Below are 26308 nucleotides of genomic sequence, written 5' to 3'. Positions count from 1 at the left end.
GTTAAGCTATAGCACACATTTAACAACAAAAAAGAACCCACCCCAGACTTATTTTTAATGCATTTGCCCTTGCTTGATACTGATTTCTATACATCAAATTAAATACCAATTCATGGTGGTAGAAGACTTTATTTAAAGGAGGGGAAAAATAAATTCACAATGCTTCTAACAGCAATACTGGCTTAAGGTTACAGAAATGGTAAGGTTACAGAAATCATTGATTTTCCTGAGGGCAGCTACTCTTCCTGTGCTGAGACTGTACAACTGCTCAAAACTGTTTCTCTTACGTGTAAATAGCAAGAGCTTTCATGAGCATAGTTTCCAACAAATAAAAAAAGACTATACAAAAATCATGTATTACAGTTCAAGCCCACATCCTCCTGCTTTTCAATTTTCTAACAGTGTCCTTAAGTATTGTTAGTTGAATGAGCACAAGTGGGTCTGTATATAAACCTTTTTGTTTCAGTAACAGCCACAGCCATCAAAACAAGCCTTCACTTGAAGAAAGAAGAGCCTTGGTGTTAAGTAACTGTAGGCAGCTCAAGAAGGGAGACAGAATGTCATGTCAAGAACCTCCTGACAGCCTTTTTGTAAATATTAGCACTGCTGTGTTTCCTAAGGAGATCCAGAGCCTGTTCCTGTAGCTCAGGAGGGCACTGGGATCCCAGGTGAAGGAGTACAAGGCAGCATTCCAGCACGTCAGGGAAGGGCAAGACCTGCAAAAAAGGAGCATGAGGTGACTGCCAATTACAATTGCTCAACAACATATTCAGGCAGGCAGCTCTCTAAAAACACTGCTTTATAGAACCCTTGAAACAGAGATAGTCAGGAGTCAGATGCATTGTCTCCACGTTTAACCCCGTTTGCCCCCTCTTGCATAATCACCATGGTTACATGTTTTCAAACATGTGATGAGTAGTTTCTACAGTTCCTGATCTATAAAGGCCATTTTATAGCTTAAATTTCTGACTTTACTGTTTATCAATTTTTTTTTTCATACATAAGTAGCAAGGAATTACTTCTAAAATGCATGAGACAGATCCATACAGGATATCCCATTGAGTTCTCCCATGCAGGAGCTTTAGCTACGCTTTCCAACTGCACAGGAAAAGTTATGCTTGAAAGAAAAACACCACCCTGATGCCACGTGTCAGCTGTGTCTCAAAATTCCATAGGATTACAATCCCTCCATGGAAGGGATTCTGTAATGAGGCTGCCCTTTCAGAACCACAATGGCTCTTCTGAAAACTTACCTTTAAATTGTCTGGGAATTCTGCTAGTTTCTGCTTTGCATTGAGAAGCTGCTTTGTGAGCTCAGGGAGTGTAATTGGTTGCTTTATTTCATCTTTGCTGTCAAGAAAAAAACAGGTGTCATCAGTAACTGTTTTGCTTAAGTTACTGCCTAGCCTCTCTCCTGTACACAGAGCACAGGAGATAAATGGAAAAGTGTTTTATGTTCTAGCTCCTTCTTGCCAAAGTCCCAAACAACTGTTCAACAAAGAAACAGGCCTCTTAGACCATGCCTGTCCTTTTCATTGTCCTCCCCTTTTCAAGATGCCCTATTTTTTCACTGTAACAACACAGCTCGTGTATCATGAAGCTGTTCAGCTGCACTAAGTTTAGGAATATGGTGGTTCAGCCCCAGGAAAATGCAAGATTTCTGAGCTGTGTGTTTAAGTGTCCCTGGGCATTCAGCTGGAGATTAGAGGCAATTTGCTGCACAAACACACTGAAAAAAGCAACACTTTTCAATCCACTGATTCATGTGCTGAATCTTACCCATTCATCTGGTTGCTGTCAGAGCATGGTTTGTCTAATTCAGTCTCTGAACTCTGCTCCAGGTTGCTTTCCTGGGTGTTTCCATTTGTGTTTTCCTGGAGATTGTTCCTCTGCTGCTGATGCTGGCGGATCATTTCTGCTAAAGTCTCCTGGACCTCCGCTATATCTCTCTGGGTGTTCTGTAACACAGCCATCTCTTCTGAAAGGAGCACTTTGCAACCCTTCAGTTTTGATTGTCCGTCTACCAAATCGACCAAGTTAGTTCCTGAGTCACTTTGCATCTCACGCTTCTGCACTTCAGTTGTATTGCAGAGGTTTTCATCCATCTCAGCTGGAGTTTGATCCGTTTCTCCAGGGGAGGAGTCACCTGAAAGGTAACTCTTCTCAAGAGCTGTCTGCTCACTGGGGCACAGCACAGGATCCAACACAGCCTTTTGCAAGCCAGGAGGGTCTTTGGGTGGGTTCCACCACAGGTCATAGAGCAGTCTGTAAGCCACAAAGCCCTCCAAACTTCTGCAGGCATCCGTGCTCTGGGAATTTGTGCTGTCTAGTTTGTGTCTCAGGTCATCACAGCCTAATAATGAAAACAGGATTACAGATAGTTCACAGAGCTTTCCAAAGACAAAGAGCAGATCTGGTGAATGAACCAGGAAACCCAAATGAGGGATTTACTCAGATGCTGGCAGAGCAGTACAGGAAGTATGAAAGCAAATACATCTTTGGAATCTTTGTACACAATACTTTGTTCTAACATGGGACTGTTCTCATCAGCTACAGCAAACTTCATTGGTCCCAAGCTGCACAACACAACAGTCATGAAATCAAGAGCCACAAAAGAAATGCACTGCATACTCTAAAGAGAATGAATGGAAGAGCAGGTTGAAGTGATCTGTAGCTGTGAGATGAACACAGCTTTCTAATGTCCCCTATCTCCCTTACAGAACAGAATTCACTCCGTTTCCTGCATCACTCACATCAGCTGACACAGCTGAGCTTCTTTCCACAGGCAGGAATTTTGATCACCCAGCGCCCCTTGCACTAGCAAAATTCTACAAGTTTCCATAGATGTGGGTGTCCTGGTCCTTCCAAATGTTATTGTGCCTAGGAACATTAATGGACACGTAGCTGTGCTTATAGGGAAGAGCCCTGTATCTGTCAGTGCCAGGAGAAGAGACACAAGGAGAGACTTACCCTCAGGAAGGATGATACTGCAAATCTCCTGCATCAGAGTGAAATTACCAGCATCAAAACTGCGGGTCACAGCCCCAAGAATACTTTTCACTGCCTCATCCCAGGTACCAGACTGACAGCTCAGTGCTGCAAGGGCCAGGTCATGGGAGATATGGAAAAGCACCTACAGAAAGCACCAGAGAGCAAATTAATGGTTTTTACTGCAAAGTATGAGCTTATGGCCACTGTGGAAGTGCCCAGAAGCACATGACTTAACCAGAAGCAATTTTAATGACAATGCAATTTACAGTCTCCTTCATGCAGGAGATACAGCACTTCTACATCCCTTACAGCTGTAAAATCAGCAGCTGTGCTTGCATGTGTCCTACTAAGTAGATGAGAAGAGGGAGCACACCGTCAGTGACTCACCGTGGTCAGAGAGAAGAGCTGCAGGAGCACCAGTCTATGGACAGACCTTGTAAACTCCAGGATATTTTAACAACAAGCAGCCCTGCCTCCCCTAAGTTCAATACAAACCCCTGAACCAGTGCTGAGACTACTCAGCTATCTCAGTCACTCCTGGCCAGCACATCTCGGTGACCTCAGTGCTCACCATGACACCAAATGTCAGTTCTTATCCTGCACAGAAACAAATGCAGAAGCCCCTGGTGGCTACACAAAGCTGTCTCAGCTGATGATCATCTCTTTCTCCCAGACTACAACCCATCCTGCAGCAGGGTGCAGACATCAGTGTCCTGGCAATGTCTGGTACAGCAGCACAACCCGGCTGGTTTTACTGTGTGTGTGTGTGCAGATCAAAATCCATTTACCTGCTTTGGGGGTGTGTTGCTGGTAGAAGGAGGATGCTCAATCTGGCGCAGCTGCTCCCATGCACATGTGGCTCGTTCAGTGGTGTCCATGCCCAACACATTCTGCCACACTTCTATCACCATGTCAAAAAACGAGGCCTCTCTGTTCAGCTCCCAGCTGTGGTAACAGGGGGGAACGGGGCTCTTTCGCTCACAGGGATTTCTTTCACTAAGGCACCTGCAAAGCAGCTCGTTGAGGCAGAAAACAAGTCTTTGTCCCTTTAAAAAGGAAAAAAAAAAAAAAGAAAAAAAGAGCACTGAGCTGTTGCTACAAGAGAAACAATCCCTTGCTGACCACAGCAGGTACAATGATTTAAGAACACCATGGCTGATAGCAGTTCGCTGGTGACAGACTGACAAGGCAGCTACCAAAGAACAATGGTGACAGAGACTCTGATGGGAAATCAGAAGGAAACCCCAGAAAAAGCCAAGGTAGTCACCTGCTTCTCAGCCCACTTGAAAACAGATTTCAGGTTTAAGCCTCCAGCAGCTGGATTTACAGTTGGGCTCATTTGTTCCTTTAAATCTCTTCTCGCACTTAAATAAAGAATCCTCCTTTTCTCAACAACCTCTCATATAACTAACAAGCACAAAGAGTCTACACACCTCCCCACCACGGGCCCTCTGCAAAGACACATGCTTTTCCATAGGGTCATTGCAATATACTCCTAGAAAAATATTTTCAGGCAAAACCAGCTCAAAAGACTACTTGTGGACTACTAACATATGGGAAGTAGTGCCAAGTTAAGATAATCTGGAGAGACAAAACACGAAAGAAAGCAGAAAGGAAATGACCAGACTCACAAATAAAGTTTTATGTTGCTGAAGGACTTCCTGAGCTCCCACCCAGTTCCTCGATAACAGCAAGTCTTGTGCACATCTCAAAGACAAAGTTGCTGACAACTCCTCCTCTCCAGATATCAGTGCAAGCTCAGCAGCAGTTTTAAGGGATGTCACATCCCCCTTTCTTGACAACACTTTTACTGCATCATAGGGCGAAGAAGCCCCCAAATAACTGAAAGAGATAAAAGCAAATCAGACTGATTAGTACTGAAATACAATTTTAAAATTGTGTTGCAACACAGTAGCTTCTTTTCCCACCTACATTAGAGGGAATCAAGTGAGACAGGCTCAGAAAGCACCTCAGACAAACGATGACCAGAGCAGTTAAAAGATTTAAACTGCTACAAAACCAAGGACTTTCTTTGTTTCAGGTATGGAACCAATTCTGTCTTTTTCCCAGTAACACTCACCATTTGGCAGCCATGGAATAATGACCAGCTTTTTCTAACAGAGCTGCCCAGCTGGTGTAGAGATCCCTCAGAATTGGATCTTCTGGACGCAACCTGGCCTTAGCAATTACAATTGCTTCCCTAATGCACATAAGGGAAACCAGACAGAAAAGTTAATTGACTGTGTACAAAAAGTGAAACACAATGTCAAATCTAACCCACTAGAAAACAAGATAAAATGCTAAACATAAATATACAGCAACCTGTAAAAATTGTTCGCTTTCAGGAGCTCGATGGCCTCATACACTTTATGGATGGACAGGAGATGGGAGGCAGCCTTCACATACTGCTCCTGGAAACACAGCTGCTTTGCAAAGGCTTCTACAGTCCAAACCCAGGCCTGATATCCAACTGCAAAAGAGAAGGCAATATCATTGGAGGCAAAGGTTAAAACTGGAAGAATTCATGTGGGATGACATCACCACTGGTTCTTCAACATGTACCTATTCTCTGCCCCAGATGAGTTTCTTATTTCTTAGCCATCCTAATACAAGTTCCCAGGAGGGAACAAAACAGGGCAAAACCAGGGCTTGAACATGACTGTAGGAGTTCACTACCAGTAAAATAACTTAAAAGCAAATTTAAATCAACAGCCAGCTGTAAGGACTGCTACTTATTAAAAAGAACCCAACTCCTGAGTTCCTATCCCAGAAGAACCAGCATGAGGGTACCCTTGGCAGCCAAATTCACCTGCTTATGTGTTACAAGAGCAAACATACCCATGGGTGACATTGCCACGAGCTGGTCTGTCAGCTCCCCCCTCTCAGCAGCTGCCTGGAGGACACCCTTCATGTCTCCCTTCCACAACATGAGCTGCTGGAAGAGCTCTGGATGCCCATTCTCCAAGTGATGTTTTCCTGTCAGAAGCAAGCACACCTATCAGCAGGAGTGCAATAGCATTATTTGTCACAGTAAAATATCTTGGCAAAAGTGAGATCAAGCAAGCTGAAGATACTGCAGGTTTGCATCTGAAAGGTGCAAAAACTATCTGGGAAAAATATGTATTTTCTTCTTTTCACACAGAACTGCATTCTTAATCCTAGACTGCCATCCACAGTAGAGAAAACTCGAGCATTTTTCCCAATTTGTTTTCTCCATGAATGTATCAGTTACAATGAGCATACTGGCAAAATGGATTCATTATTCCACTTACCTTCCACATCAATCATCTTGTGCAGAGAATCCCTGTCTGTGAACAGCCCCAAGTGGATGCAATCCTTAAGGTCAGGGGACACATCTTCATTATTATCTAAACCAGATAAGAAGAATATTTAAGAAAAAGATTTAAAATTTGGTACAACACTGGGAACTGGAACATGCCAAGTCACTATCACTCAGTTACACTCAACTGTTGGCAAATACTTATGTCTTTTACTTCCTTTCCTGCACAGCAGATTTAATAATTTGCAGATCAACACTCAGCACTTAGTTTTAAGTTTGATTAGAAGGATGGTATTTGCACAGAACATTTATTCTAAACCAAACATAGCACATTCCTTTGCATGCTCTAAGGAACAATACTGTGAGTAGACAAACATCTCCCTCATGGCTTATTTTCCTCTGCTCACATTACACTTTTGAAGGTGAAAGCATTTTGCACATACACAGACAATTCTACGCTGTCTCCACAACATAGGATCTTACTCAAAACCTGGCTGAGTGTCTAGAGAGCACAGAAACACTGCAAGAGCAGTGAGATAAGAGACCACAGTTAGTCATACACTTTGATAAAGGGGAGGATTTTTAAAAACTAATGCCCAGTTGTCAGCCAAGTCCCTGGACACACATGATTCTGAGAACTTGAGAGCCCCTACCCTCTAAGCATTTTAGTTTTATACTGATACCTTTAGTTTTCAGACATGTAGCCAGCCTCAAGCAGTCCTGATGCAATTCATCTTTTGATCTGTGATCCATGAATGTGCTGAAGGGCAGAACAGAGCGAGGCTTCTTCTTCTTCAGAGAGGCATCAGGAGCTGAAAAATCAGACACACTGTAGTCATTGCTGCAGTTACAGCAGAATTCCTCAACATATTCCAAAGCACTCTCTTCCTCACACTGGAAATCAAAAAGCAGATGCTCAAGAGCCACAAAAATCTTTACTATGACAACCCTGACTTTTGAATACTGATCACTTTGCATATTTTCCGCCCATCTTGCCTGGAATAAAACTAGCAACTAAAAGGCAATATCTAAGCCCCCATTAAACAACTACTGAACTGACCTGACAAACAGGGCAATTAAAATAAACAAGCACACTCTTATTTCTCTGGCACTTATTCGGTCACATCAGGAAGGGAAGCTGCAGCCAAACACAAGCCTAGAAGGAGAAACTCTGCAGGACTGTTAAAAGACCCTAAAACATACTAACTTGGTTTCTCTTTAGGTGGATCCTTTTTCACAGGAGCAGCTTTCTGGGTCACAAAAGGCTTTGGCAAGTTGAATGAAGAATAATCACATGCAGATGAAGATGTATCCTCGGACACTGTGGAGTTAAGTGATTAAGAAAAGGAAAACCAATGAGTGGAAAAGGCCACAGCAGAAAAATTCACATATTCACAATCTGTTACATTAACTTTGAAATATACCAAGCTTTGCTTTGCCATAGAACTTAATAGCTTTTTAGGGAAAGGAAGTATCAAGAGAACATTAGAGAACTGTCAGGCGGCTAAATAAGATGTCAACAGACACTAATGAAGGTCTACCAGTATTATAAGATTTACTGCCAGAAGGCAACACTGATCAAAAAATCACATTGTTTCAAGCCAAACACAGTAACTCTGTTCATGAGGCCAGAATCTTCTTATTTAAAGACAATTAGTCCCAAACTAGTCTAGGAAATTATGAAACGCATTCCAGAAGCATATTTCCTTCAAGTGGACAATTTCAATAAAACCATATAATGAGAAAATCTGCATGAAAATTAAAGTTGGTGGTGCTCTGAGGGCTGAACACTCTGGGAACCATTGAACTAAGATGATTTAATTATTACCAGTTACAGAGACTTTATAAGGCAACTCTGTCTCCTGAGCTTCTTTTTCTCCTTCGTGGTCCAACACTCCATTTTCCTCCAGCAACGTTTCCTTCATGCTTTCATCTCCATTCGTGGCATCATTTACATCCTGCTTGCCTGAACTCTGTCCTATAGGCTTTTTTTTCTTCTTGGCTTTGACTTTTGGCTGCATACTTCTTTTTTTCTCTAATTCTATACTCTTCTTGCCTATAAAAGATTGCAATGTTAGTGTATTAGCTGCCTGTCTCTGAAGATCAACATTTAGTTTCCAAATAAGGATACAACTCAATTTAAACCTGGACATGGTTTATTCCTGAAGAGGAAGCAGGTAGATTTGGAATTCAGCATAAGAACTTACACTGTTTCAACGTGGCAACCCTCTATTTCCCAGCTCCAATATCACATTCAGGAAAGGATGTTTTGTTCGAATATACTTACCCTGAGGGGGCCGTGTGTGCTCCTGCTTTGAGATGTGCCATTTGTGAACAGAAAAATCATCTGCTCCTGTATAAACACAGTCTGAATCCACTGGTGACCACTGGACACTCAGCAGGCGGCCCTGGTGCCCTCGGTAGTTGCAAAGTGGCTCTTCCTTCATAACATCCCATACCTTCAACAAGAAAGAAACCCAGTTACTCAGAAACTCTATTCTTCCTCTAATACTCTGTATCTTCTCATGATTTGCACTTGTAGGAACTTCTCTCTTGGGTTTTTGAAGGGGTATCTCAAACACCAACATGCAAATGGAGAAAATTCAGGGCTTGCTTTGTTTGCATTGATACAGTTGCATAACACCTTTCTTTTTTAAAGATTCCAAAGCGTTAATATGAAAACAATAATGACTGGACTTACAAATCATTTTGCAAGTTGCAAAAACATAGAGACAGGTGCATATCAGGTATCCAGAATCAGGAGATGGTTACCAAGGGTAAATTTGCAGTACTTCAGTAGTTTATCTCACAAAAAAAGCTTTGCTGTTTAGCAACACTTCTGAGAGGCTGTGGACAATACCTGTGCAGTGCCATCATAGCAAGCAGATACCAATCTTCCCTCATGGTGGGGGCTCCAAGAAAGACTTGTTATTTTAGCTGTGTGCCCAGCCAGAGTTCGAAAAGGCTCTGTTATTGTCAAAGGACTTTCTGAAGTGCTCTCTGAAAGAAAAAAAAAAGGAAAGGATCAAGTATGGCCAGCAGGACAAACCAGAACTAAACCAAAAAAAGATGCCAAAACTTGAAATATAATCTGCAAACTGTTACCTACAACGCTCTTCAGATTATGCACATAAATGGTGGCATTGATTGAGCCTGAAGCTATCAAGTAACTCAGCTCTGGCTGGTTCCCATGCTCATGGTGCCAACGAATGGCATTAATCAGCTTGTGATGCTGTTGGATAGTGCAGAGCAACTTCAAGTTTGGGGCCTGAAATATTTCAATTGAGCTGAAATATAAGAACAACAGGGTAAGAATTCCAGTACTTGGTGAAAATGGTTGTCTTGCATGAGCAGAATTATAGAACATAATTACAGTAACTGAGTTTGTGCTTTCTGGATTCAACTCAAATCCTTCATCAGTAAAAGTGCATTTCAACCATGAGTGGATCCTTGAAAAATAACTGAATGTGATAATGAGGATCCTCCCTGACAAGAGCAGCTAAAACAAGTAACAAGGAATGCTATATTATCATAACTCAAATACATCAGCAGGGAAAGAACAAGAGACAAAGCAGGGCAACAAGAAGTACTTCTGCTTCACCAGTGACTCTAGTGAAGATCAGCACAGACATCACACTTAACCTACAAATGAAACGTACCCATCCTCATTGCCAAGAGCCAGGAGTTTGCCATCTGGTTTCCAGCTGATCTCTGTACGTGCAGGCAGTTTGTGCTGTAGAAAGAAGACACAACTATTGCCAAAAACTCTTAAATCTCTGTCAGAGAAAGACTCACAACTGGACAGAGGTGCAGTTAATCTCACAAAAGGCTCCACTGCTTTCATAGCAGTGCCATAATCTTGAGCAATTAAGAAAGACTGAATGAACTTATGCAGGAACCAATGATTATTTTTATCAGTTCAGTGAAACATCTCAAAGGAAGTTTGTCTGGATTCCAGTAGGATCTTGATGTTTGCTCTTCTTATGCTTCTTGGAGAGCCCCAGATGAGCAAGCTAATTTTAACATATTTCAAAAGCAACTGAAGTTTACTTGTAATTATTTCTATTCTTTCTAATTCAGACAAAAGCTACTTACAATTTAGATGCCTAAATATGATCATTTCAATGCCTATGACATTAGTCTCAACACCCAGTGAGTCTTCACTCAAAGAAGAAGCCAAAATCCAGCTGATATAAATCAATACCATTAGATTGACTTCAGCTGACACGGTGACTTCAAGGAACTGAAGATCTAACCCACTTCACTTATTCATATTTTCAACTAAGAAAAGACTGATCACACTTAAGGAGATACACAGTTATCAGCAACCACTCTGCACTGGCTACAGTGTAAATGGAAACAGCTTCCTGCAAAATCGGGATGGCCTTTAGTGAATAATTTATTTAAAAAAGAAAAGAGTACATTTTTACTACAAGAGAACTAAAGGAGGTGAAGTAAATAACTCCTGTGTGCCCACCATGTGATCTAAGCTAGGACTTTATTCATGATATTGTTTCTAGTGCACTGAAACTGGAAAGCTCTGTATGAATGTGTTATTTTAAACAGCCACACACAGCTTTAAAACCAAACAGATGTGCCATGTTGACACTGGGGGAAAAACAAAACAACTCTTTTCGGAGGCAACTACATAAACTGTTTAAACAGTTTGAGTCAGTGAGTGTCTCTGAAGTTCACCTGTGGAGACTGAGGGCTTCAAACTCTTTGTTACAGATATATCAGGAAGGCCAAGTCAGAAGCTTACAACTACAAGGTCACAGAAACTATGGCATGGTTACTGTGAATTCATAAAACCCCCTCAAATTCATACTCACTTTGATTGAATTAGTGTCTCGGATGACTTTGTTGATGTCATTTGCTTCTCCATTAAGATTCCAGGGATTGTGTTGAAAAACAATACCTTCTCCAGCACAACTATATAAAGTTACAGAGGGCTGTTCACTTTCTTCTCCTATCCAACAAAGAAAAAAGCTAAATAAACTTTGTTCTTCATCAGACTTCGCAGAAGTAATCACTCCCACTGTAAATCAAAGCATTATTTCAAAAGGCTCTATGCATGTTTCAATTGCCTGTAGCCCAGTAGCAGGAAATTCTCACAACACAATCCTCTGAAAGGACCTTTCATTTCTACCAAGAGATCTCTCAGAGCACAATCACTGCAAGTATTAAAATGCCCTTTAAAGTCTGGTCCTAAAAAAAAAAATTCAAGTTGTGTAAGAAGAGCTAACGGAGCAGTTCTGTTCAGTTCAAATGGCAGAAACACACTTCTGGAGCTGAGCAACCTGTATTTGATCTTATGCAGTCACTGCAAGAAGCCTGTGCGGAGTTACTGGGCTGTAACACCCTGACAAACAACCCCAGAGGTGTGGTACAATCCTCCTACCTATTTCCTGAGGATACCAGAATTCAAAAACTAGAATAGTTTGCAAAAATTTTTAGCAAAAATTATTAGCAAAATATTAGTAACAAAAATTATTAACAATTGCAAAAATTATTAACAATTCCTCAAGCAGAACGCATTCTTAGCTGCTACAAAGGATTGCTACCAAGCAAATGGGGCTCCTTCTCCTAAGAAGGGAGGGCATCCCAGCTTCATGGCATCTCTGAGCTCTGCATGGATGTTCTACTTTGTCACAAGGCATTGGAAAACTCACCAGAAGTCAGAGGAGGAGTTGGAGGCCCCCAGGCTAATGCATACACAGTCTTCTTGTGGTAAGTACTGGAGATCTGAGGTGGCTTATTCTTAGTACTGGGTGAGAAAGATAAGGAAGCAGGGCCAGTCAGGTTTCAGCAAACAGAAGTTAAAAAAAGATAAAATCAAAGCAACATGTTTCCAGACACCAGGTGCTTTAATATACTAAAGCCATGGCACAACCAAGCTTTCTTCAACATCTGCTCTAGGACACTACTACAAACTGTCCTGATGAGCTTTCCCTGCACAATGCTTCTCCTTCCCCGAAATTGCCTTTCTGGCTAAAGTCTTCCCCAAGTCATGTCCTCCCACAGGTGATCTCTGGTCATGCAATTTTAAGTTTACCTTAAGGCAAGCTGACCTTAGAAGCCATCAAACATAATGGAGATGAAAAAATGCACTGAAAATCTAGCTGTTTGAATAGTTTTAATTTAGTCCTACTCTTGTCCAGCAGCAAAGATATTCCTTAGGAAAGACCACACCACCCACGTGTGGTAACACATCAGTAGGATCTGACACTAATGAATTTGAAAGCTACTTTTTTACCTGCTGGAGAAGGTGTCAAATATGCCAACTTTTCCATCATCTGTTCCAAAAGCCAAGGAGCCTTCCTTAGTTGGATGCCAGGATAACTGCAAGAAAAATACAGAGAAACATATAAGGACATAAGCCAAGACACTTCAATAATAAATAAAAGGAAAACACTGAAACTGCTGAGCAAGGACTATGCCTTATACCCACCCTTCCAACTACAGCCACTGGATCTGATCACTCTGCTCTGAGCATCAAAGGCTCTTCCCTTACCAGGTATGGTGGGATAAGATAAAATGGACTACAAATCATTAAAATGCTATTTGACACCTACACTGCAAAACAAAAATGGAAAATATGATTTTACTTCTGCCAGCTATTTTACCAGCCTGTAGCTTCTGGCCAGCTCCTGGTTAACCTAAACTGAAGACATCTGTGTTGGTTGTGTTGGTTTTTATTTGTGTCAAACTTCTTAGCAGAGCAAGGGCAACCAGGGATGAAACAAGGAAGGACAATGAAGGAGGATAAAAGTAAAAAGTAATGTAACAGCCAGCTGGACTTCAGCTGATTTTCACTAGATGTAGTGAGGGTACCTAGGGTTGTAAATAGGTCTAAAAATCCGTTGGCAGACCCTAAAATGTCTTGTATACTGAAAGAATCGAGTACAAAATTAACAGCTTGGCTTTGTCTACCTTTTGTTGGGAAAAACCTTTTTCAGAGTGAAAGAAAAAAAAAAACGTACTTGAAAAAACTGGAGTGAAAAGAGGAGAAGAGATAAGAGGAAAAAAAAAGGAATCCAAAGCACACTTACTGCCGTGACCTTGGACTTTATGCTTTGCCAGAAGGTTTTAACATCGTAAACATTGTTCATGGACAAAGTATTCCACACCCGGATCATGCTGTCTCCAACCCCGATGGCAAGACAGCCTGTGTCCACAGGGGAGAAGGCAAGACTATAGACAAAGCCTCCAAGTGAGGGCATGGTCCAGCTGCAATCCAGAGTTGACAGGTCCCAGCACTTCACCTGAAGAATATTTAAGGAACAAGGAATAGTTAAATATAGAGTGACTGATATGATAAGGAAAAACAAAGCGTGTTGTGAGATGAAGAATTAAAAGGTCAAATTCAAGGCCCAACAGTATGTGATCTGCACCCAGAGGATTACATGTCACTGACAGGGCTGGAATAGTTGGGAGACTGTAATGAAATGGACATAATGAATATATTTTAATACTATGGTCCTCTTCAAGTTTCAAAATAGGAGGCACTCTGCTGCCTGTAAAAGGCCAAAGATTTTAAAAAAACCCCAAAATCCCAGATGCTTTAGTTTGTACAATTAAATGATTTTAAGGAGGAAAACCAGACCTTTTAGAAGTGAAACAGGAAAAAGAAGTGGTAAGTACTCTTTATTAAATGCTTACCATTCAAGTTCAGAATGTCATAACAATTCACCAGGGTAAGAGCTTGAGTTTATAAGCTAATAAAAAAATACACAACCTGTGCTCAGACCAAATCTTAAGCAATGATGTTACAAAATGCTGGGATAAACCCACTTAAAAAGAAATATTGTGGCCCTAAAAGGCTTAGCCTCACTCAGTCAAACTGTACACTACAGGCATTTTTATGTTAATTTTAAAATGATTCTTACATCTCTGTCCATTGAAATGGAAAAAAGGAGCTCTTTGTCTTGCTGCTTCACAGAGCTGAGATTGAACACAATTCGGGAGTGGTTTTGTCCTTCTGAAGATCCCAGAAGAGTCCACTTGCGTTTTCCAGGTTGGGTCAAATTCCAAAGAAGCAGTTCTCCTCTGCAAAATTTAAATTTATTTAATTTTTCACTTCAAAAGAACAACATAGGCCATATACAGACTCCACTACTTGTGCACATTCTGCAAGTACAAGACTAATACAGCTCGACACACATCCATTGCACCTGCCTGTACAGAGCTGCACACAAACACCACCCTGAAAACTGACAGGTCATCTTTCCCCATAGATGGGCAAAAACACAACTTGTACCATTAGCAGTCAACATGCAGTTAGATTATGGGAGAAATTATGGGACAAACAGTTTTCTAGAAGCCTGAAGTCCCACTTTTACTCTTGGCCTATCTTCTCTCCTGTTAATACTGGGAAAAAAGGAGGGAGTGTCTTTTCTACCCAGCACTTCCTTAAGTATCAACAAATGAATCTGCAGCTGCTGATGGTCCCCAGGCTGCTGAGTGCTCTACTCACCCAAAACCACTGGACACAATTTCTGTGGCACGACCAGGAGGCCAGTGAACAGTGAGCCAAATGCGCTCCTTAACAGCGGGATCAACAGCTCCACCTCTTCTTTTGGTGGGGGGCAACTTCAGAGTCAGCACACCTGTGGAACCAAGAGGGATCATCCAGACCTTGCACATCAGAATTCCCTGACAGAAAGAGTAGCCCTGTGAATCTGCAGCTTTAAGTACACTGCCCATGCTTTAAACCATCAGATTAGCAGACAAAGGCTGCAGTTAGAGAACAGCTCTTCCACCACACTGTCACTATTTATCTCACATTATTAATCCTACTTACTCCTGCCTCTGGTAGAGCTCCATATTCGTATGGTCTGATCTTTGCTTCCCGAAGCCAGGTAACAGCCTTTCTTTGTGGTTGTGTCCTGTGCCAGCTCCCCGTTTGGAACTCTGCCTTCCTCTGAAGGAACTGCTGAACACCATTGAAGTCATGTTATTACACTTTGAAATTCAAAGCTTTAAAAAAAAATTAGCTGAAAAATAGACTGATTTCTATCAGAACACACTGTACTGAACTTATCAGTTGCCTTTGCTTAGCTACTTACCAACCTTCTATAAAGAATTCAATTCTCTAGAAACAGACATTTACATGAAATAAAAATTGCTTCACAATTAATCACTTCTACATACCCTGGACCTCATCTTGCCAAGCAGGTAACCTTTCTTCACCAGGCACAGGGCACCAGGCCAGACAATGTATTTCATCCTCGTGGCCCCTCAGCCGATGCAGGACTTCTCTCTTCCTGCTGATATCAATGACAACCACCATGCCATCCTTGTAGCTGAAAGCAGAGATCTAAATTAATGAAGAGATTCTTGGTTGCTTGTGGGATAATTTCTAAGTGATTTCCAAGTTCTTTCCAGGATCACTATCATATTATAGACAGAGAAGCCAAATCCTAGCAGCAATGGGACTGGCAGCCTAATGGTAATGGGAGCTCCAGTATGGCAGTGGGGTGCTTGCAGCTGCCTTTTCAAGAAGGGCAACCAGTATACTTGGCTGCAAGAATGACAACAATCCATTACTAATGCAGCTTTCAGTCAAGTTTAATTAAAAATAACGGTTTTAAGAAACCTCAAAAATGCAAATTGAACCTGGACAATTACACTGTTACGGATTTCTGTGTCTTGCAGGTTTACCACTTCTAAATGTTATTTCTAACTTGTACACTAGAAGAACAGCCACCAAACCCTCTCAAAATTAACCCTACAGCCATGAAGAATTCCCAACAAGGTTCCTTCAGGAGAATAGGGGAAAACAAACCATAGCGAATATTTACCCGATGGCCACCAGGTTTTCATGATGAGGGGAACAAGTGAGGCAAAAAACTGTGCGAGGCTCTGGGAAGAACTGCTGGCTGTCACTTCTGTTGTACCAGTAGCAAACAATGACACCTTTTTCATCACCAGACACAATGAGATCCTTCACAAGAGGTGACCAGTGCAACGCAGAGATTGGGTTCTGAGGAAAGAGGATTGAACACTCTTAGAGCTGTTCCACCACTATCTAACACAGACTAAAGGGCAGAAAATAATCAGTAAGCACTCCCCAGCACCAGTTCAGAAAACAATCTGTGAGCACTTTCCAGCATCAGTTCGGTTTGTTCCAATGTGTCTCAGGTCTGTTGGGCTTTAAATGGATGCAGACGCTGATCTGGTGTCCCGAGTCACAGAAAATGTTCAAACGTACCTTTAGTTTGCCCCATGGGGAACAGTAACGTGCTGAGATCATTTTAAGTGAGCTGGGTTAAGCGGCAGACCGCGAGCACGCTGTTTTACTGCGGCTTTGATGGCAACCGACAGCTCATTGAGGTGATGCAACGAGGCTCCAGGGCAGAACTAAAACCCGGCCAGAGGCTTTGAAATTCACCATTGGGTGAGGCAGCCTCACCCTGCTTTGTGTGCGAGCCCTAAATCACCGCATCCCCCCGCGAGTCCCTTCGCCCCCCGCTCCCGGTGGCTCCCGCTCCCACCTGGTGCCGGCTGTACTCCAGCACCGGCGACAGCGACGCCGCATCCCAGATCTTGACGCTCCCGTCGTCGGAGCTGCTGGCGCAGAGGCCGCTCTGCCCGGGGCAGTGGCAGAACGCGAACCCGGAGATCCTGTCCGTGTGCCCGATGAGCTCCCCTGCACCGACAGCGACAGAGCGTGATTCAAACTCCGGATCCCCGGGAGCGCACGGCGTCTCCCTATACCCCTCACCCCCAATCCGCCCCGCACCTCCCCCGGGGCTCCCGCCGCCTCCCCCGGCGGATCCCGGTCCCTCCCTGTACAACGCGGGGGGCCAGGGAGGGCTGTGACGGTACCGTAAAACGTGGGGGCGGCGGCTCCGACGTCCAGCAGGCAGACGCGGTGCCGCGCCGCGAAGCCGAAGAGGCGGCCGTCGCTGCTGGCGTCGCTGCAGCGGCTGCTGTACCAGTTGGGGGAGGCGGGCAGTGCCCTCACCCCCATCCCTGTCCCTGCTCCCGTTCCCGTCTCCGCCGCCATCGCCCCCCGCTCCCCCCACGTGCCCCGGGCGCTGCCGTCGAGCGCTGCCGCCGAGCGCCGTCGCAAACTGTCGCAAACCCCGCGCCTCGGTGTCCCCGCCCGGCGCGCTGCCGCAAAGCGCGGCCGGGAAGATGGCGGCGCGCTGGGCTCTGGGCGCGGGTGAGGCGGCTGCCGGGGGGACGCGGCGCTGCTGGAGGGGGCTCTCGCCTCAGAGGAGGGCACCGAGGTGGTCAGAGGGGTGGAGCATCTCCCGTGAGGAAAGGCTGAGGGAGCTGGGGTTGTTCAGCCTGGAGAAGAGAAGCTTCGGGGCGACCTGGTTGTGGCCTTACAGTGCCGGAAGGAGCGGGCGGGGAAGATGGGGAGAGACTGTTAACAAGGACATGTAGTGACAGGACGAGGGGGAATGGCTTTACACTGACGGAGAGTAGGTTTAGATAGAGTATTAGGAAAAAAGTCTTACCTGTGAGGGTGGTGAGGCCCTGGCACAGGTTGCCCAGAGAAGCTGTGGTTGCCCCATCCCTGGAAGTGTCCAAGGCCAGGTTGGACGGGGCTTGGAACAACCTGGGATAGTGGGAGGTGTTTCTTGTTTGAACAAGATGATCTTCAAGGTCTCTTCCATTCTGTGATTCCATGGTTGTGTTTATTCCTCGCTCTCTGCTCCCCCCTTTCAGGCGGTTCCTGGGCGCGGGGTCTGCTCAGCTGGGCGCGGCCGGAGAGGTGAGTGTGGTTCTGCTGCCCCCTGCCATCCCCGGGCAGTGGTGAGTGTGGTTCTGCTGCCCCCTGCCATCCCCGGGCAGTGGGACACGGGCAGCCCTGCCCAGGCGGTACCTGGGGTTCTACCCTTTCTCTGCCTTTCCCCCCTGCCCCGGGGCTGTGGGAACAGGTCACTCTCTGCCCCTGTCGTGTCTTTCTATGTACTGAGATGTTGTGCCATGACAGAGGTGTCTTCCAGATTTCCTCTGACCCTGTGGTGCAGGTCACAGTAACAATGTACCCATTGCTCCCCGTTGTGCTGTCCCCAGCCACTGCTTTTCTGTAGTTGCTGAATTTCCTTCTCAGTCTGGAGGGATACAGGCTGTGCTGTGGGAGCAGTGGTACTGCTGTATCCCTGACTTCAGAGGGAAGGCTGGTGTGGATCCTCCAAGTGCAGAGCTTTGGTCTCTGCTAGAGCCTGTGCAGTTAAATTGCAGAGACCTGTGTCACCAGAGGAAGAAGAAATAGGTTTATGTTGCCCTTACTTTGCTTCCTTGCAGTTGGACAGAGTTACCTGCTCATTATTTTACTCAGTTCTTGTTTGTGTGTCCCACTTGCTGCTTATGGATGGTTCCTTCTAGCATTCCTTCACCTTTTTTCCATCCTGTTCCCCTCACGCTTATATAATGTATTTTGTTTGTTGTTTGTCACAGTTTTCTCCTACTTGCAATGTGTTTGTGTCCTCTTCCTAAAGTTAGGATAGTTTTGCTATGAGAGGGAATATGACATTCCTTAAATTGTCAGATATATTAGTGTGCTCTCTGAGGCCAGGAAGGGAATGCTTGGTTCATTCCTGCTCAATTCGTTAAACTACAAAATGATATTCATGTGCTTGTCAAAGATTGTCCTGTACTAATCCATGATATTCTGACTGATGATGATGACTTGTTGCCTTGTTCAGTGATATTTTTAGGTATTAATCAAATAACCCAAAACTTAGAGGTGTACAATGTATCTAATTGAAACTAATCAGCATGCTTTGTTTGCCAGTTATTTTTAAGATGCTTTGCACAGTTTGACCACCCACATGAAGCTGTTCAAGGCTTAGTAAAATTCACAGGATTTGGTCTTGAACTTGCAGTTGGGAGTGGCTGCCCAGTGCTGCTTTATTTAGGCAGCAGGGGGGCAAAATGTAGCTTGGTTTTTCAGGTTCTGAGGTGAGCAGACTGACTGAAGACTGATTTTTTTTTTGCTGTCAGCTTGTCTTATATTGACTTGATTGCGTTTTGGAAGTAGTTCAGAACACCTCTCCTTTCAGATTTCAGAATGTTTATAAATTTCTAATGCTTTGAGATACTCAGCCCCTTGAAAAACTAGAAATTTTTATTGCTAAAAATGTTGTCGGTAAGAGTTAGATAAGTATTGGTAGGTCTTGGAAAAGATATAAACAGAGGTGACTCTGCCTTTGTGGGATGATTCAGGAGCACTAAATGTGGAGTCTTGTGCTGTACCTATGTCACTGATGGTTCATGGTTTGCTTTGGGAAGGCTAGGGTTTCTTGTTGAATTAAAATCCCTTCCAACATAAACTATAATAAACTATAATAGTAGGAAGTAGTAGGAAAATGTGTCAATTCTCGTTATCAACACAGGCAAGTTCACAATTTTCCAGCTAAACTGGGCAGGGAAAAAGAACTGTTGTGTTCAGCAGCTGACACTGTGGTCTTGTCTTGCAGGTGGCTGCCATCCTGTAGCCTTTTCCCTCTGTCATGCATCCACACAAGCACATCTCTGCAGAAGACTGGGAAGTGGGAGAAGAAGAACAGGATTGTTTACCCTCCACAGCTGCCTGGAGAACCCCGCAGACCAGCTGTAAGGATGCACCTGGGAATGTCCTTACCTGGGTGTGGTTAGCAATTTCTGAGCAGATTGTCACTGGCTCTGGGTGACTGTACAAGGCACTAGTTTTATAGCTTATTTGTTCATTATTTCAGTGTATTATTTTTGTAACTGGGAAGTTGCAGGTAAATGCAAACGGAAGCAAGGCTCTGAAGTTGCATAGGAAGAGAATGTTGTGTATTCGATAACTGAAAGGACTAATTAGTGCTGCTTTCACTACAGCTCAGCTTGGGAGGATTTTTAGGTTAACTCTTCAATATTTACTTACTGTCAAGAACTGATATTTTTGAATTCCATTTTTGTAGTTTTTCTCCATTGGGAATTGATGTGTTGTGGCCTCTGTTAGACACACTGCTCAGCAAAGTAAAATGTTTGCATCTCAGAAGAAAAGAGATTTTTTGGGCATGTACTTTTGTGGGCCATGAGCATTTATTGATTGTCCCTGTGACCATTAAGCCATAGGATGTAGAAATCCCTGGTGTGGCCTGTGCTGACTGATGCAATGTGGGTGAAAACGCAGCTATCGACTGTCTCGCTTATTAAATCAGTTTTTTACCTGTTTATAAAGAATACCACCACTGTCAAATTTGTATTGATGTTAAATGCTACTAGCTACTGTTGGTCCCTGTCAGTAATAATGTTGAATGGGTCTGTGGAGGCAGCTCTTCATGCCAATCAAACTTGAAAGCCTCTTCACTTCTGAAGTGGTAATTAAGTTCATTCTGGTAATATTGTTTAGTTGCTCTCCCAGTAAGTTGTCTCGACAGCAGAATAGTATTTTTAAGACTGAATGGGCATGTCAATCTTTGCTTCTAAAGGTGGGGAGGATGAGAGGAAAAGATGATGAGAAATCTTCTGATTATCCTTTTCAGGGACTTCTATTTATAAACAAATTGTCATAAAATTGCATTAAACTTTTCTGCGTGCCAGCAACTTTTTTTTAATACTTTCAAATATCAAAGTTTCCAATCTCAAAGCTGTGCCTGATCCAGTGTGCTCATGGTATAGTAGGGAGAGCCAGACTTATTTTATTCTTAGTAAGAAAATTGTGAAGCAGGCATGGATGGTCCATTCTTATTTTCACAGCAAAATTACTGATCCTGGTAACTTTTGTTTTTTGCACCCAGGTAATATATCACTGTCGGAGAGATATAAAATACAGCAAAGATAAGATGTGGTATCTGGCAAAACTGGTAAGCAAAGAGTACTTTGTGCTGTGTTTGTTAGAATGCAAAATTTGATTGCTGTATTTGCCTTAACAGCCTCATTTGGCCACAGTCTAATCAACCTCTTCAATACTGAGTCCTTGGGATGAGCTCCACAAACAGGGAGCAGCTGTTTGTGGTTTGCTTTAGCTGCTTTATCCCAGTGTGCTCTCTCAGGTGTACCCAGGATCATGCACAGATTATGCACTATGGAAGAATTTCCATGTTGATTTCTGCCTTGTGGTAGATGGCAAGAGGAATTTTGAAAGATAGTAATGGACTGTTTTTTTCTTTAAGGAAAAAAATAATTGAATGTTTTGTCAAGATTTATTCAATATTTAGCTCAGACTTTCTGTGTGTAAGATATTGAAGAAGTGGTAATTAAGGAAACTAAAGTATTTTTGGTTTTCATAATGGCAATGTAAGTCAGGTAATTTCTTCTGAATAAGAGAAGGGAAATAGTTGTAATTGCTGGAGTTAATTTTAATGCTTTGATTGCAGATAAAAGGAATGACCATTGATCAGGCTCTTGCTCAGTTGGAATTTAGTGACAAAAAGGGAGCAAAGGTGATCAAAGAGGTATGTAGTAGTATTCTTTGACACTTCTAGTTTAAAGAAAACTTTAAAATCAATACCTGTCACCTGAAGTTTGGAGATGTTTCTGTTTCTGTGGGGTCTTATGTTTCGAGTAAGCCTGTTGGGAACACATTCAAACAACATATTTTTGTTACAGTCATGTCATATTGTGACTTATAAATATGTTTGGGTCACTTGTGCTGGCTGCGTTCATTTGTCATGATGATAAATTACATGTAGGTGCCCTCTGTAACAGTACTTGGTGTTAAGTTCCTGGTAAATGATGCAGAATCCTAGTCTCTAATGGCTGTTAAATCTGTGTGCTTTGGTTCTTTAAGAGATGAAGGATATTAGCAAGGAAAGGCCTGCAAAGGCACAAAGGCTTTTGATACACTGTAGTTGTTAGGATTCTCAAATTGCTCATTTTCTTGGCTGAAGCATTGGTTTCTGGCATAATAATGGCAAAGATGTGTCCTGTATGAGCTGAAAATGTTGCATGACCCAAGTTCATTTTGCCCACCTTAGAATTTGTTTCTAGTCTGATGTCTAATTAGACAAAGGTCCGTAGATGGAAGGCTGACAAATGCTGATGGGAACCATCATTTCCACTCCCTTTCCTCCCCAAAAATGTAATAAAATTATCCTGAGGCTTTTTCAGTCTGTATGCAAGGAACATCCTTATGTAAAAGATGCTTGTCTTTTAACAATTTTTATCTCTATAAAATACTTTTTCTATAACTGACTTAAACTTTCAATTTCTTCCATGTTATCTAGAGATAAGAAATAGCATTGCTTGAGTTCCTAGTCAAGTATTTCCATTTCTTTTCCTTTTGTTACAGGTTCTGTTGGAAGCACAGGACTTGGCCGTAAGAAAGCACAACGTGGAATTCAAATCGAATTTACATATAGGTACATTCTTTTTAAATTTAGTGCAGGAAAATGTCATCCTACCCTATCCTGCCCTATGAAAAAGTTTTATCCTTAATAAGTTTTTCTGGCTTCAAATCAGCAGAAATGAATAGAGGGCAGTTTCTGCTGAACTTCTCTTTACCAAAACATGAAAGGCACGTGCTTGCAACACAGCTGAAGTTAGTAGTGCTTTCTGAGCCTTTAGCCATCACTTTGTTGCAGTTGGTGCCTGACTGGTGGTGTTCTGGCATCTGCCAGATGCATCATTTTTAAGATGCATTCATCTGAGAGTGGAATTTCTGCTCCTTATGTGAACAGAAGGTCCTGAAGAGGAAGATGCTTGACATGAATATGAAAGCAAACCGTTACTACTTTTTAATGTTGCCAGTGAACAGAGATGCTGGAGGCTTTGTCTGTGGCTAGTACAGCTAGATTTGTAGGATCAGAATTAAACTTCTGTCAGAAATTGTGTACAAGTAAATGAGTATTGACAGAAAACTTCTTAATAAAAAGATGTAGTTGTTTGCAGGATAAGCTTGGAATAACTACAGCACTTTTTAGCCCAGAAAAATGTTAGAGAAATGTTTACTTGTAGGTGTTTTTAGGCCCAAAGATATTACTTCCCATTTTGTCTAATGTGGCATAAATTTTACTAAACAGACCTTATAAGCTTAAAGTCACCTGGACTGTAGAGCAAATTTGATTAGAATTCTTTGGAGCATTCCAGGCCTCTGCCATAAGAAGGTTCAGCTGCTAGTGCAGGACTGGGTGTGTAGATAATGAAAATACCTGTGATATATGCAATAAAGGGAGAAAATGAAGTCTAAGACTTCTACAGGAATTCATGAGGCAAACTACTGAAAAGCAGTGATATTAATATCACCTTCAGAAGAGCTATATAATTTAGTAAGTGTTCAGTCTAGCTTCCTTTGAATTTGCCCTTTCCTACATATTTATCTTGTGTGCATGCTTTCTAAATTCACCTTTTTTGTGCTCCTGAGGAGTGTTAATTCAGCTCACGGGTCCCTCTGTATCACTGATCTGCTGAATGTAACAGAAGAAAGATGGGGGCGAGAATCCTGAGTAGAATTAACTTTCCAGAAGCAGCCACAAAACACACACTGGCAAGACAGGTGTTTCTGTTGCAGCTGTGTGGCAGTTCATCCTCAGCTCAACAGTCTTTCTCTCCTTTCTCCTTCAGCCGAGTCCCTGACGGGCAGAGGCCGCTACGTGAAGCACATTCGTTACCATGCCAAGGGCATGTTTGCCTTCATGAAAATCAACAGGTGCCACTACTTTGTGAAGCTGATGGAAGGTCCTCCTCCCCCTCCAGAGCCACCAAGGACTGGCTTTGACCAGGCAAAAGAATATGTGCAGCAGCTGCGAAACAGAACCCTTGTTCATACGCTCTGAATGACTGTTGTGACTGGATAGGTATCTCTTGTTTGACAGTGTAATTGTATAAAGGAGTAATTAAAATAATGTTTTAGTTATATCTTTGATGCTGCTGGAGCTGGATGATGTGAGAATGATCATAGGGTTTTTTCTTATTTGTCAAGCCATAGGCATGGAAAAATCTTGGAGCAGCAGATGTAATTTGGACCACAGCATTCAAACTCGACCCTGGACTATCAAATCTAGAACATACGATGCTGTTATAAAGCTTGTAATGAACTGAAGTTCACACAGGTGTCTCTGTTATGTATGGTGGGGGCTTTGATGGTAAAAAGATGTGCTTGACAGTCAAATTGCAAGATCAGACTTGGACTAAAAGTACTAAAATTTCTTAAAGAGCTACAGCATTGGAACAAAAAAAGCAACAATAATATTTAAGAATACAGACATCGATTTATGGTTTATCTGGAATGTAATACTTTCCTTACAGCTATTATTGTGCCTCTTGGGCAATGTGTCTGGGAGTGGGGAATAAAAGCAAGTCCTTTGAAGTTCAGGTTTTGGCAGTCGGTAGGTGGCAGTGTTTAGTTTGTCAAAGAGGAAGCGGCAGCAAAAACTTACAGGGTGTTGAAACTCTTCTGGATTCTGCCCTTGGCACTAATAGTCTGATATGTGCATGGAGTTCAGGCTGCTTTCTGTGGAAACTCAGTGTGGGTAATAGGCACAATATGGAGAAAACCTTGTTTTGCTGAAGAGTGAACTAATTGTTCTGCACTGTCTGGAAACAAATTGCCTTTGTAATGTCGGGGAAAGTAACACTCTGTGGACATAATATGAAATGACTTGTTGCATATACAAATCAGGCTTTCAGTTCTATGAAAACAATCCCATTTTTATCATTATTTCTTCGAAGAGAAAAAGACTGAGGTCAGTAGGGGGAATCTCATTTCACTCAGTCAAATTTTTAGCTTCAGATGGCCAGAGTTCATGAACATCACCATAAAAAGAGAACGAGCAATTGCTTGTTCATGCAAATAGCTGATATTTAGACTTTTCCATTCTGTGAACATCAGTATGGGAGATAGATTACTTACCTCATCTGGGTCTTTTTACCACACCAGCCCGTGGTCACCTTTCTTACACGTGTTTACTTTGATCAGTACTTGAATGATGGCTGAGAGCAGCTCCTGTAAGGAAACAAATTATCTTTATTGTCCTAATGAAGGTGGCATACAGATGTTTCTTTGGGCTACCAAAGGAAGGTTCTCATGATGTTAAAAGAGTATTGGGGGTGATGAAGTTACACAAGAGGTCCATGCAGAGCTCAGTCCTGTTAATGGGTGCCTGTTTGCAGTCTGGATTTCTGCAGTGCACTTTCAGACACATTACTTGCTGTTAAAACCACGATTTAGTAACTTGTCTGAAAGGTGTGTTCTGATAAAACTCTCTATCTCTGCAGTCCCTGATGTGTGTTTGAAGAACTGTTTCTGTTGTACTGTGATAAACAGCTGTGCTTTGCTCTGCCAGCTGCCCTTAAACTCTTCTGTCATACTGAATCTCTTACAAGTTGTAGCAAAGTTGAGTCATTTAATCTTTCTTGGGATCAGCAATCTGGGAGAAGACTAAAGAATTGCAAAATAATTCAAGTTTATTAAGCACTCACACACATTACGCATACATACATATAAATATCTAAACCCTGGCTTCTAGGTGTTTTATTCCAGTACCTATTTCTCCTGCATGCTGTAGATTTTGCTTTGGATCCTTTTTGAACCTCCAGAGAAGGCTATATCCTTAGAGATAACATTGTTCTGGTTATCAATCTGCAGAGAGGGAGAGAAGTGAGAATACGACTGATGTCTTTTCCAGCTTCTTTGTGATGCAGCAGATGGCCCTGAAACTCCTTTAAACAAACAGACCTGGGGCTTTCAAAAATTTTCAGTCAAAAGGTATGGTTTTTGCTTGTCATTCTTGGTTTCTTCCTCAAGATAGTAAGTGGGAAAACTCCTTTTTGACATGCTTTTAGTATTCTTATTCCTGAGTAGCCTTTTCTGCCATCTTAAAGATGCATAACCCAGAGTGGATCTTTATGGTATTGCCTAAGGAAGCTCTACAGGTGTGTTTGTAACAGGGAAGTTGGGTGAGGTGAGGGGCTTGAACTGGCTTGGTCCCTGCCTTTCCTTGGTAGGATGGTAAGAGTGAAGTGGTTTCTGTGATGCATCAAAACCCTGGTAAGGGAACCTGCCTGAGATGTAGTGATGAAGCTTTTTACTGGCAAGTTCTATATATACATGAAATTTGAGGGGTTTGATTCTACTGTACTTTCTTGGTAATTAGTAGATCTACACTT

The 26308-nt window shown here is 42.6% G+C and overlaps 2 protein-coding genes across 3 annotated transcripts; one reads left to right on the top strand and one right to left on the bottom strand.

The window, feature by feature from the left end:
• Positions 1-109: 109 nt before the first annotated feature.
• GEMIN5 (gem nuclear organelle associated protein 5) lies at positions 110-17282 on the bottom strand. Of its 2 annotated transcripts, none has more exons than XM_027643370.1 (28): positions 17102-17282; positions 16768-16922; positions 16075-16256; positions 15425-15576; positions 15075-15206; positions 14748-14880; positions 14161-14320; positions 13324-13536; positions 12528-12613; positions 11944-12038; positions 11104-11240; positions 9931-10004; positions 9377-9558; positions 9132-9271; positions 8559-8730; positions 8100-8327; positions 7479-7592; positions 6955-7083; positions 6264-6359; positions 5830-5967; positions 5314-5461; positions 5072-5191; positions 4623-4833; positions 3780-4037; positions 2971-3133; positions 1780-2353; positions 1254-1350; positions 110-716 (listed from the first exon to the last, which is right to left on the bottom strand). In XM_027643370.1, exons 1-28 carry the CDS (start codon positions 17280-17282, stop codon positions 561-563), a joined length of 4626 nt encoding a protein of 1541 aa, XP_027499171.1. In that variant the 3' UTR covers positions 110-560. The 2 variants fall into 2 exon arrangements, with proteins under 2 accessions (XP_027499171.1, XP_027499172.1); XM_027643371.1 differs by having other exon boundaries at positions 15075-15203; positions 17102-17270.
• Positions 17283-17350: 68 nt separating this feature from the next.
• On the top strand, positions 17351-24495 carry MRPL22 (mitochondrial ribosomal protein L22; the record flags this gene model as incomplete). Its single annotated transcript, XM_027643508.1, has 7 exons — positions 17351-17441; positions 17954-17999; positions 19711-19846; positions 21001-21066; positions 21580-21657; positions 22494-22563; positions 23765-24495. Coding segments are annotated over 7 exons (699 nt in total), but the record flags the coding sequence as incomplete, so codon positions are not given.
• Between the last annotated feature and the right edge of the window lie 1813 nt (positions 24496-26308).

The sequence above is a fragment of the Corapipo altera genome, unplaced genomic scaffold (assembly GCF_003945725.1).
Source record: "Corapipo altera isolate COAL_440 unplaced genomic scaffold, ASM394572v1 75, whole genome shotgun sequence".
In the NCBI taxonomy this organism is placed as follows: domain Eukaryota; kingdom Metazoa; phylum Chordata; class Aves; order Passeriformes; family Pipridae; genus Corapipo; species Corapipo altera.
The sequence above is the reverse complement of the archived record's forward strand: the minus strand, read 5'-3'. Positions and strand labels throughout refer to the sequence as shown.